Source organism: Cynocephalus volans, chromosome 12, assembly GCF_027409185.1.
Source record: "Cynocephalus volans isolate mCynVol1 chromosome 12, mCynVol1.pri, whole genome shotgun sequence".
Taxonomy (NCBI): Eukaryota; Metazoa; Chordata; class Mammalia; order Dermoptera; family Cynocephalidae; genus Cynocephalus; species Cynocephalus volans.
In genome coordinates this window covers 5,722,405-5,734,739 of record NC_084471.1, presented here as the reverse complement: position 1 = coordinate 5,734,739, position 12,335 = coordinate 5,722,405, and the positions used below count along the sequence as shown (strand labels likewise).

At 57.3% G+C, this 12,335-nt stretch overlaps 1 protein-coding gene across 2 annotated transcripts; it reads left to right on the top strand.

Annotated features, from left to right (window-relative positions):
- Positions 1-871: 871 nt before the first annotated feature.
- On the top strand, positions 872-9,874 carry UPK3A (uroplakin 3A). Of its 2 annotated transcripts, XM_063076314.1 has the most exons (6): positions 872-923; positions 1,892-2,047; positions 3,579-3,858; positions 5,342-5,424; positions 7,966-8,098; positions 9,718-9,874. In XM_063076314.1, exons 1-6 carry the CDS (start codon positions 872-874, stop codon positions 9,872-9,874), a joined length of 861 nt encoding a protein of 286 aa, XP_062932384.1. The 2 variants fall into 2 exon arrangements, with proteins under 2 accessions (XP_062932384.1, XP_062932385.1); XM_063076315.1 differs by lacking the exons at positions 3,579-3,858; positions 5,342-5,424.
- Positions 9,875-12,335: the final 2,461 nt, after the last annotated feature.

Genomic DNA, 12,335 nt, shown 5'->3' with positions numbered 1-12,335 from the left:
GTTATGTCATCAACACAGATTCCTTAGTTTCTGTTGGTTTTCAATTTTAGTTCCCACCCCCCAACCTTGTTGACTTTAATTTCTTAAATGTAAAATTGATTTAAGGTGCACTCAGAGATTTGCAGATTCCTGGCGCTGGAAGGAACCATCTAGCCCAGGTAAGGAGCCTCATCGCTATCTCCAAAACCCAGTTCCATCCCTTTTGAAGCAGCCCTGGGCTGGGCGGCAGGGCTCCCGGGTTCCACCAGCCTCGGCCTTTCCAAGGTATCCACGTCTGCCTGGTGAGTCCCTGCACTCTCCTGCGCCCCACCCACACCTCCCGCCTCCCTGGGCCTTGGCCTTGCACCCGTGAACCGAAGGGGTCACACTAGAGGTCCCCGGATAGCTCACAGACCCAGGGTTTTGTTCTCCCATTAGAACATTTTACCGGTTACTCGGTTTCTTTTCACAGGAGCCCAGTGAGTGTCGGCATACAGTAGGAGCTCCATAAATAGTTGTAGGAATTAGCGTACCCATTTCACAGTATGAAAACCGAGGCTCCACGAGGAGGTGGCTTGCCGGCAAGGTCTCATTAGGTGATAGGCGCTGTGAAAGCGCCGCCCCAGCCTGGCACACAATAGGCGCTTTGGTGAGGGCGCGGGGAAGCTCACCGGTGGAGTGGGATTTCCGCCCTAGGGCACAGCGCGGGCTGGGGGAGCCCGGGGCGGGGCGAGGAGGCCGCGGATTGGCCGGCGCGGGCCGGGGCGGGGCGCACCGAGGGCCCAGGCCAGCTGGTGCGCGGCGCGGACGAGCCAGGTGCAGGCGCAGGTGCAGGTGCGCGCGCTGACCCGCCCGACCGCGCGCCCCGCGCTCCTGCGGCGAGTCCCGGGCGATGCCTCCGCTCTGGGCCCTGCTGGCCCTCGGCTGCCTGCGGCTCGGGTCGGGTAAGCGGGGGTTGAGAGGACGGCGCCGTGCCCAGGAGGACAAGCAGCTGTGTCCTGGGGCTTGCGCAGCCTGGACTCTGACCCTCCCGGGGGGACCCGAGAAGAACCTGCATGGGAAGTGGCATAGGGAACTTTATTACTCCAGGAATAGGAACCGATTCCTGGTGCCGGGGACCCAGATAATAATAACAGTAAGAGCCAACATTTATGAGCTTCCTCTGATGAGAATCCGAGGGGCTCACGGAGGGCTGCAGCCCTGCCACGGGTGTTGCGAGAGACCAACACGCAGGGAGGGGCTGCTGGAGAGCAGAAAAGGGACCAGATCCAGACTCACGATGATGCCTGGACTGGGGGGACGGAGGGACATTGCGCCCGAGGGAGCACCGCGGGCAAGTTCAGGGAGGCGGGAGGCAGGGGGCCATCCTGGGAACCGCATCCTGGGCTGGAGCATGGGGTGAGCGGAGCGCTGGAGGGAAGAAGCTGGAGACCCAACGAAGCAAAGCCCAGAACTCAAGACCTCGCCGCCTTTCCAGAGAGGCTGGACTGCATCAGAGGGCAGTGGGGGCCATAGAAGGGCCCTAGCAGGAGAGTGACACTGTCAGATTTGCATGTTAGGCGGGGAGGGGGGGGGGCTGTCCAGGTGCGAAGGGTGGGGTGGAGGGGGTTGCTGAGTCAAGGGAGTGGAGAGAGGCTTAGGAGGGGCAATGGAGTTCTTGGTGACCGAATGTCTGCAGGGGGAGAGAAGGCAGCAGTTTGGCCGAACTGCCTGGTTCCTTGTTAGGATGACCAAGTGTGGGACAGAGCTGCTGCCCACATCTCTGATAAATGCATGAGATGGCCCATGGGGAGAGTGGGCACACAGCCGGTGTTCAGTAACTGCATGCAGACATGTGTGGGTGGGCAGAGGATGCCCATGGGTGTGGACAGTTCTGCTGGGGGTCAGCTCTCGTCCTCATTGCCTCCTCCAGCTGTGAACCTCCAACCCCAACTGGCCAGTGTGACCTTCATCACCAACAACCCCACACTCACCACTGTGGCCTTGGAGAAGCCTCTCTGCATGTTTGACAGCTCAGAGGCCCTCACTGGCAACTACGAGGTCTACCTCTATGTCCTGGTCGACTTGGGTAAGGGTCTTGCTTCCCTTCAGCTGCTCCAAAAGGGGTTTTGACTTGTCCACAGGGAGGAGGGAAGGAGGCAGGTAGAGGGATGCACCATACCTGTAATTAAACTACCCATGCGCTTCTTCACAAACATGCAACACTCTGGGCCAGCCCTGGGCTGGATGCTGTAGACATAGACTTGGTCCTTGCTCTGGAGGGGTATCTAGTCTAGTGGGGCCAATAACAGCACCAATCACCGAGTACCTTCATCACACCAGGTGCTTTGCATACCTTAGAGCTAATACCTACAACCAGCTTGCCAGGTCACTATCACTGGTCCCCATTACAGAGCCGGGAATTGAGGCTGAGAGATGTGGATCTGGAGCTCCCAGAGCTGGAGAGCAAATCCAGATCTCCCTGGTCCGCAAGCCCAAGTCCTTCCTGAGGCTTCCCAAGGTGGTTCAAGATCGGTGCTCACAAGGCAAAACCAAGCATTCAGACCTGCTTAGAATTGCTCACTCTGGCCCAGCCTTGACCCCTTCACTGGTGGGAATCTGGGCTCCTAAGATAAGAACCCCAATGACAACTTCTTAGATTTCTAGCAACCAGTCTTTTCCAACATCTTATTCAGGGTTATCATTTTATCCTTTCAGCATACATTTATTGACTTACCTACCTGTGCCCAATCTGTGGGTACTGCAGGGTATTTTTCTCCCATTTCACAGAAGACTGGAGTCCAGAGAGGTAGAGTAAGTTGTCTGACATCACCCAGTGTTTTAGTCCATTTTGTGTTGCTATAACAGAAATCCCTGAGACTGAGTAATTTATAAGGAGAAGAGGTTTATTTGGCTTATGATTCTGGGACAGCTGCATCTGGCATGGGCCTCAGGCTGCTTCTACTCATGGCGGAAAGTGGCAGGCAGCCGGCAGGTAAAAGCAGATCACATGGCGAGAGGAAGCAAGAGAGAGAGAGGAGGTGCCAGGGTCTTTTAAACAACCAGCTCTCGTGGGAACTAATAGAGCAAGAACTCACTCATTACTCCCCCCACCTAGGGAGAGCATTAATCCATTCATGAGGGATCTGTCCCCATAACTCAATCAGTTTCCAACATTGCCACATTGGAGATCAGATTTCCACATGAGTTTTGGCTGGGACAACACCCAGTTTATAAGGAAGTGACCTGGGACCTGACACAGGTCTATCTGCCTGCCCATTATTTCCCATGTACCACATGACCCCCCTTTCTGATATACAGAGGAGGGAATCCAGGGCTCTCAAGGATGAGGTGACAAAGGTCTTCTGAGGTGGGGGATTACAGGAATATAACAAGATGAGGTGGGTGAGAACTGGACACAGTGGCCAAAGCAGGGAGATGTTCCTTGTCTGTCTCTCCCATTACACAGGGAGGACAGGGACTGAGCTTGCCCCGTGCCTGTGACCCCTGTGCCCAGCACAAGGATGGGGCAGAGAGGATGCTCAGGGGCATTTGGTGAATGACTGAGTGACCCTGAGCTAGAGTGGCCAGGAACCTCACTCCCAGCACTGCCTCTGCAGCCAGCTTCAGGAATGCCTCCGTGCAGGACAGCACCAAGACCCCACTGAGCTCGACCTTCCAGCAAACTGAGGGTGGGAGGACAGGCCCCTACAGAGCCGTGGCCTTTGACCTGACCCCCTGCAGTGACCTGCCCAGCCTGGATGTCGTCAGGGATGTGTCACAGGCCTCGGAAATCCTAAATGCATACCTGGTCAGGGTGGGCGCAAATGGGACCTGCCTGTGGGACCCCAACTTCCAGGGCCTCTGCAACCCACCCCTGTCGGCGGCCACAGAGTACAGGTGGGTGTGAGCAGCCTTGAGGGAGCAGCAGCCAAGCCCCAGCCCCGACTTGGGAAGACCCACCCGGGCCAAAGTGGGAGCAGCCACATTTCTCGAGAGCTTATGTGCTGGGACCATCCCAGGTCCCAAGTAGGCCGGGTTCCTGGGCGTGCGGCCGTGCACAGAGCCTGTGCTCAGAAGGGCCCCGCTTGGCTTAATGCTCTGCAATCATGTTTTCACTTTGCTCTGAGCCCCCAAAATTATGCAGTGGCCCTGGCCCATCTCATGTGTGGAGGTCACCCACCCACACCACCCCTGTTTGTTCTACAAGGAAGGAAACTGCTCCAGAGAGGGAAGGTGGCCTGGTGAAAAGCCACAGCCCAGCATGAACTAGCGCCCCCGGAAGGCCTTTCTTTCCATATCCCATCTTTACCTCTGCTTTTTCCTGCCTCCTTCCAGTGAGCCCACCTGTTGCCCACCCCCTCCACAGCAGGCCCCCCAATTCATTTCCACATATATTTCCTTATCCATGCATAAGCATCTTGTCCAGTGTGGGGTCTTACCTGGTGCCAAAGCCTCGGGTTACCCGCACTCTAGTTACCATGGAGATGCTTAGGTTGGGGTCTCTGCAGTTTCCAGGCCCCATTTGGGACTGAGACCATCACCCACCTCCTGTCCTCTCCGAGGGATTTCTCCCTCCCTTGGCCTCAGCCACTGGGCAGGGCAAGGGTCCCTGCTCTCTGCTCAACCCCAGTCCTTTACCTCTGACCTTGTTTTAATCTGGGAAAACCGCCCCCTCCACCTTCATCTCAAAGGCAGCCCTCTCTGACTGCACTTACAAGCCCACCCTGCCTCGGGGACTCTGGAGTTCTCATCTTGGAACAGAAAAAAAGGGATTTAGCAAGACACTGGCTGCTACAGAGAGTTTAAGGGTCTTATTTTTTTTTAAGTGTTAAACTGCAGGCTGTGGACTTCTTGGTCCTCAGAACATGCATCACTTTAAACTGTGTGAGACCTTAAGTAGGCTGAGGGTATTGTGTACCATATTGCCCGATGTTCTTTTGTGATTAGGAACACTTGTTTGGGGGTTTCTGTGCTGAAAATGCAGCCCTTATTCAAGGTCAGTGGAGTTGATGATGGCGATTATTCCATTTTTTAAGTCCCCTTTGTGATACCAAGGGCCGGGCTTGGCACAGTGGAGGACAGACAGGTTAATAGTCAGCAAACGCACCACGTGTGCTACGTAAGATAGAGACGTGGGGGCGCTCCCAGAGGGGGACCTGGAGGAGGGGCCGCTGACTCTGAAGGCTTCGTGGAGGAGGTGGCATCTAAGCTGGGGAAGGGTCCGGGGGGTCACATGTGGCCAAGGTGCTGGTGCCAAGTTGAGCACCATCCTGTTGCCCATAGCCCACCCAGGGGCCGTCCACATTTCCATCTCCTGGAAGTCCCCGCACTGTCCCTCCCCTCCGGCCACCCTACCCACGCTCACTCCATCCCCTTCCAGGTTCAAGTACGTCCTTGTCAATATGTCCACGGGCTTGGTTCAGGACCAGACCCTATGGTCGGACCCCATCCGCACCGGACGGCGTAAGTCGGGGGTGGGCTGAGGGTGCTCCTCAGGAGGACCCGGGCAGGCGGGGCCAGGCACAGACCATGGGAACAAAGACACTCTGTCACTACTAAGAGCCTAGCCTCCCGGACACAGGTGGGCCCTGGGCCGAGGAGTAAAATGCACGTTAAGGTTACTTAGCCTGGACCGGCTGCCTTCCTTCTGTCCCCGAGGGCCAGGTGTGGTAACAGGGCAGGGCGAGGACTTGGTGGCATCTGACTGAAGTCGGACTTTCCAGCCCTTACAGGAAGGGCATTTGCCTCATAGGGGCACGTAGCTCATCCCAAATTTAGACCCTAAGTGGCTCCCATGTTGAATCCTCACGACGACACAGTGCAGGATGGTTGTGGAGGTGACCATCGAGCTGGAGGTGGCAGCAGGGGGACCCACCCACCTCCGCCTGCTTCCAGAGCTGGGGTCGCTCTCCTGCGGCGGGAGGGCCTGGACAGGAGGGCAGCCGTGCTGCCTGCGGCCTGTGCCTGCCTGGGGCCCTTGCCTGCCTGCGGCCTTTGCCTGCCTGGGGCCCGTGCCTGCCTGCGGCCCTGCCTGCCTGCGGCCCTTGCCTGCCTGCGGCCCGTGCCTGCCTGCGGCCCTTGCCTGCCTGCGGCCCGTGCCTGCCTGGGGCCCGTGCCTGCCTGCGGCCCTTGCCTGCCTGGGGCCCGTGCCTGCCTGGGGCCCGTGCCTGCCTGCGGCCCGTGCCTGCCTGGGGCCCGTGCCTGCCTGCGGCCTTTGCCTGCCTGCGGCCCGTGCCTGCCTGGGGCCCGTGCCTGCCTGGGGCCCGTGCCTGCCTGCGGCCCGTGCCTGCCTGGGGCCCGTGCCTGCCTGCGGCCTTTGCCTGCCTGCGGCCCGTGCCTGCCTGGGGCCCGTGCCTGCCTGGGGCCCGTGCCTGCCTGGGGCCCGTGCCTGCCTGCGGCCCTTGCCTGCCTGCGGCCCGTGCCTGCCTGCGGCCCGTGCCTGCCTGCGGCCTTTGCCTGCCTGGGGCCCGTGCCTGCCTGCGGCCCTGCCTGCCTGCGGCCCTGCCTGCCTGCGGCCCGTGCCTGCCTGCGGCCCGTGCCTGCCTGCGGCCCGTGCCTGCCTGGGGCCCATGCCTGCCTGGGGCCTTTGCCTGCCTGCGGCCCGTGCCTGCCTGGGGCCCGTGCCTGCCTGCGGCCTTTGCCTGCTGCGGCTCGTGCCTGCCTGGGGCCCGTGCCTGCCTGCGGCTGTGCCTGCCTGGGGCCCGTGCCTGCCTGCGGCCTTTGCCTGCTGCGGCTCGTGCCTGCCTGGGGCCCGTGCCTGCCTGCGGCTGTGCCTGCCTGGGGCCCGTGCCTGCCTGCGGCTGTGCCTGCCTGGGGCCCGTGCCTGCCTGTGGCCTGCCCCTCCCTCTTCAGGCCTTGCTGAGCTTTAGGCACCTTGGAAGGGATTTCCCAGGGTCATTGCTCCCCTCCCACCCCACCCGGCCCCAGGAAGAGACTGAGACCGCTGCTATGGCGGGAGCCGGCCTTCACCTGCAGGGCCTCCTGCCCAGTGCTCACCCCAGCAGGCAAGTGGAAGCCCCAAGGGGCAGCCTGAGGTCACACGCCAGCAGGTGGTGTGTATGTGTGCATGGCGTGTGTGTGTATGAGTGTGTGGTATGTGACTGCGTGTGTGTGGTGTGGGGGAGGTGTGGTGTGTGATGTGGGGGGTGTGTGTGGTGCACTTGTGGTAAGTGTGAGAGTGTGTTTGGGGTGACTCTCCCGTCCTCACTCCCTGCCCATTCCTCCTGTGGCGTTCCCATGCCACATACTCCCAGTGAAGCAGCCTTGGGACCCTTGGGACTGAGGGTCCTAACTCCAAGCCCAGCCTCTGGCCCTCACTATTATGAGCCCTTCAGGACCTCAGTTTCCTCATCTGAGAAGTGGGAAGAAACATTGCCCGGCCTTGCCGGCAGGGTTCCTCTGGAAAATCCAGATGGAAGCACTAGGCCTCCCTCTCCTGGGGCAGGACCTCAGGGCTCGTCTGTGGGGACAGCGTGCACCTCGGGACCAGACCGCCCTGGGCTTGAGCCTGAATTCTGCGTGTCCTCAGATGGGGACTCAGTCTCCCTGAGTGCAGCGAGTGAGCTGCAGAACTGGGGTTTCCAGGGGGTTGCCTGGGACAACCTGCTCATCGTAGGACCTATAAATTGTTCACATAGTTCCCGAAGGGTGACACCAGCCAGAGAACAGTGACAGACAGTCTACCAGCCCCACAGACCAGGACCTTTACTGCTCTTTGTTTTAATTTTTATAATTTTGTATCCATCCATCTTCCCAGAAGACTCACGTCAGTTTGGTAACTTAAAATTAAGAAGAAGAGTCCAGAAAGAAAGTAGGGAAGTGGGATGTGGGGCCAACTAGGTAATCGTGCCTGGAACGTGGGAGGAGCCAGTCACTGAGCTGGGTCCCCAGCTCATCCCTGGATTCCCGGCAGCCAGGGTGGGGGCAGGGCACCTGCTGCATCCCTGGGAGGCGGCCACGGGCGGCTCAGCATATGGGGGTAACTGGGCTGGGGTCCCGCTACAGTGACCCCATACTCGTCCATCGACACGTGGCCAGGCCGACGGAGTGGAGGCATGATTGTCATCACTTCCATCCTGGGCTCCCTACCATTCTTCCTGCTCTTGGGCTTTGCTGGTGCCATCGTCCTCAGCCTGGCGTGAGTACCTGCCAGCTGGGAGGTCCTCTAAGCCTGGGGGGCAGGGGAGCTAACTTCCACCCTGGGGGTGGGGGTGTCTGGTGAAGGGGAGCAGAGCTCTGGGATTTCCAAGCTGGAGGGCCTTCAAGGTCAAGTCCTTCAACTGGGGCGAGGAGTTCAGCACCTGGGCTAAGTGAGCAATCAGCGGATTCAGATCTTAGCTCTGATGCTTAGTTGTGCAACCTTGGGCAAGGTGTATTATCCTTCTATTCCTCAGTTTCCTCATCTGGAATATTATTCACCCCATGGAGTCGTGAAGGTTAAGTGAAATTATCTCTATAAAGTCCTCAGGGCAGTGCCTGGGAACTCAACAAATATGTTTTTGTCACCATTACAATTCACTCGAGGTAGAGATGGGGAAAGTGAGGCCTGTGGGGGCGGGGGGAGGGTGACCAAAGCCACACAGCATAGGACTGGAACCCAGATCTTCTGACTCCACGAACACCTCTGGTTTGCATCTGCCTTGAATTAGAACGCGAGGTCTCCCGTGGGGTGTCCTGGAGCAGCTGCCAGGACTGCCAGGTGTGAAGACAGGCGAGCTCACACTAGTCCCTGCAGGACCGAGTGGGGCATGAGGAGGGCAGAGCACACCCTGCCTGGAGCTTCAGGGTGGGCTTCCTGGAGGAAGGATCAGTGTGGGCAAACCCTCATCAGGACAGGGATGACTCAGTCACATGCAGGGTGCTCCTGAGTGAAAGGGAGGGGGCCCCAGGGGGCTTTGAAGATCGAGAGGGGTCCCAGTGGGGGTGAGGGGAGCAGATGGAAAAGCTTCCTCTCAGGCAGTAGGTGTCCTTAAGTGGATACTTGGTAACTAGCCAGGCAGGAAAAGTAACGCAGTGGGGGAGGGAACAGTAAAGGGAGTGGGGAAGGGGACACTGAACTTGGAAGTCAGGCTGTTCTCTGACATTCAAGTTAATTAAAACAGAAATAATACATGACGTCAGCCACCAAGAGACTTCTCTGCCTGGCTGAACCTGGTAGCGATCTGAACACGGTTATGTCCCTCCCTCTGTTTGGGCAACGCACTAACCTGGCACCAAGGCCCTGTCATCTGAATAGCCTCGCTCTTCAGTTTATCCTTTCTACCACCCCACCCTGTCACCAAACTGCCCACCGTTGCCGCAGATGCCCCCCGGCTCTTCCTACCTCACACCTGCATGTTCACCCCACACCTGGAATGTCTCTCTGCCCCCGACACTCCTCTTTTAAGACCAGATTAGCTGCCCCCTCATCCAGGAAACCTTCTTGTAGCTGTCACCTGGACTTGTCCCTTTGGGGTGGTCATTGTTTCGGTCTGTCTCCCCATACAATCTTGGCTCTCTGGAGACACGAGACAATGGCCTCAAATTGTCCAGCTCACAGTAAGACCTACAAATGGTTTGTTCACATAGTTCCAAAAGGGTGACACTCCTTATTCCCAGGGCCTGGCACATGGTCAGTGCTCCAGAAAGATTGGTGGGTTGGATAAATGCCTAAGACAACATCCGTGAAAGCAATGTTTAAGTGTGAAGGCCTCGACTGCTAAGGGAGTTTGGGTTTCCCTGCTCCTGTAATCCTGTTCTCTCCACCCCCTTGGCCAGGGACATGAGGAGTTCCAATGGGGAAATGACTCATGACTCCCAGATCACGCAGGAGGCTGTCCCCAACACACTGGGGACCTCGGAGCCTTATACATCTGTGAACAGGGGGCCGCCCCTGGACAGGGCCGAGGTGTATTCCAGCAAGCTCCAGGACTGAGCCGAGCACCACCCCCGGGCGACAGCATCCTCCCTACTGGCAGGGGTTTTGTGGGTTTTGCAGCAGCTGGCATTCACGCCCTGACTGGACAGAAGGTGAAACAGGGTGTGTTGGTTCAACTGCAGAAAAACTCTTAATAAAATCTTCCCAAGATTTTGAGTTCAATAATTTACAGAATGATTGAGTGAGTAGGTAAATGAATGAATGAACTGATGTCATATTGAGGGGCTAGACTGTTTTTCAAGAAGGTAAAAGCTGTGGTGCTGAGGGCTGAGTTGGAACCCAGGAATCACTTGACACCCTGGCCCTGAGTCTCGGTCTCGTCTGCCAAATGGGCTGGCGGAAAAGGTTAATTTCCAAGGTCATGCTCACCTGTGTTCACTCACTGCTTCCCTGAGGACCCCTCTGGCTGGGATACAGGGAAGGGCTGGCCCCTCCTGGCCCCTCAGTGAGCTTCCAGTCCAGCAGGAAGAGAAGGGATGGGTGACTCAGACACAATACGTGCAAGATAAACACCATAGTGGGCAGAAGATTCATGACACACAGGAGGGGTGCCAAGTCTGCTGGGGAAGGGTGAGGGCTGCCCCAGTCCAGGGTCTCCATTCAAAGACTTGATTCTCTCTTCTGAGCCAGGTGGAAGGACTGCTTCCCCTTTTGGGGTGTGCAAAAGTCACAATGCCACTTCCTGATACTGAAAGAAGATATTTGTGGGCCGGCCCGTGGCTCACTCGGGAGAGTGCGGTGCTGATAACACCAAGGCCCCGGGTTCGGATCCCATATACGGATGGCCGGTTTGCTCACTGGCTGAGCGTGGTGCTGACAACACCAAGTCAAGGGTTAAGATCCCCTTACCGGTCATCTTTAAAAAAAAAAGAAAGAAGATATTTGTCAGAGGTTAGTTTAAGCAGAAATGCCACCTAACAGCTGCAAGGAAGTCTGCCCTAGCAGGCTGGCAGGTGTCTGAGTGAGCCAGACCCTCCCTCCAGGGCCACCATTATGGTCTGAATGTCTGTGTTCCCCCAAATTCATGTATTGAAATCCAAACCCTCAGACTGGCCAATGTCAGTTGGTTAGAGTGTGGTGCTGTAACACCAGGTCAAGGGCTCAGATCCCCATACCAGCCAGCTGCCAAAAAAAAAAAAAAGAGAGAGAAATCCTAACCCTCAATGTGGCAGTATTAGGAGGTGGGGCCTTAGGGAGGTGAGGAGGTCATGAGGGTGGAGTCCTCATGAATGGGATCAGTGCCCTTAGGAGAGACACCCCAGGGAGCTCTCTCAACCTCTTTCTGTGACTATGTGTCGAGAAGTTGCAGTCTGCAACCCAGGAGAGGGCTGTGTTAGGCCGTTTTCTATGGCTCATAACAGAACACCTGAAACTGGGTAATTCATAAATAGTGAAATTTATTTCTCACAGTTTTGGAGGCTGGGAAGTCCAAGGTCTAGGGGGTGCATCCGGTGAGGGCCATCTTCCTGGTGGGGACACTCTGCAGAGTCCCAAGGTGACGCAGGTTATCACGTGGCAAGAAGGGCAGGAGCATTTTTACCTGCTCTCCTTATGAAGCCACGGGTCTGCACCCACATGTGGTAACCCACAAAACCATTAACCCATTAATCTATGGATGGATGAATCCATTCTTGAGGACATAGTCCTCATGATCCAATTACCTCAAAGATCCTGCCTTTCAAATGCCATATTGGGGATTAAGTTCCAACATGAGCCTGGGGGGACGTTCGAACCACAGCAAGGGCCCTCCCCAGAAACCATGCGGACACCCTGGTCTCAGACTTCCGGCCTCCACAGCTGTGAGAAGTGAATTTCTCCCAGTCTACGGTACTTGTTTATAGCAGTCTGAACTGACCAAAACAGGGATGGATCCTGAGACAGGCAGCACATCCCTTAAGGAGGCGGAAGCCCTGAAAAGACTTTAAAGGCAGGGAGGGGTCCGCAAAAGCCAGAGCAGGGTCAGTTCGGGTGGGAGGAATGGCGGGTGCTCAGAGGAGCCGAGTCCCTGGGCAGTGGGGACAGGAGGAGGAGTGGTGGGTGCTGTTCCTGAGAGGGCACCTGGGCTGGGTGTGCCCTGGACACCCTGATCCCTCGAGATCATCTCCTAGGCCCCACAAGGCTGGCCTCGGCAGCCACTGGAATTCACACTTCCTCCATCCCCGAGTATCCTCACAGAACCCTCCTTTCTTTCTTTTTTTCTTTTTTTTTTTAAAGATGACCAGTAAGGGGATCTTAACCCTTGACTTGGTGTTGTCAGCACCACACTCACCCAAGTGAGCCAACCGGCCAGCCCTATATGGGATCCGAACCCGTGGCCTGGGTGTTATCAGCACCGCACTCTACCGAGTGAGCCACGGGCCGGGCCCAGAACCCTCCTTACTTCAGGGGAGATCTTTAGCTCTTCTCCCTAAGAATCCCCACAGCAGCAGAGAGGAAGGTCAGAGCTGCTTTGAAGTCT

What these genes read in the sequence shown, in the direction of transcription:
- UPK3A (XM_063076314.1), top strand. Translation starts at nt 872, where the DNA reads ATGCCTCCGCTCTGGGCCCTGCTGGCCCTCGGCTGCCTGCGGCTCGGG. An exon ending in TCGGCGGCCACAGAGTACAG is followed by an intron (nt 3,859 to 5,341) that starts GTGGGTGTGAGC and finishes ATCCCCTTCCAG; the next exon opens with GTTCAAGTACGTCCTTGTCA. An exon ending in CCCCATCCGCACCGGACGGC is followed by an intron (nt 5,425 to 7,965) that starts GTAAGTCGGGGG and finishes GTCCCGCTACAG; the next exon opens with TGACCCCATACTCGTCCATC.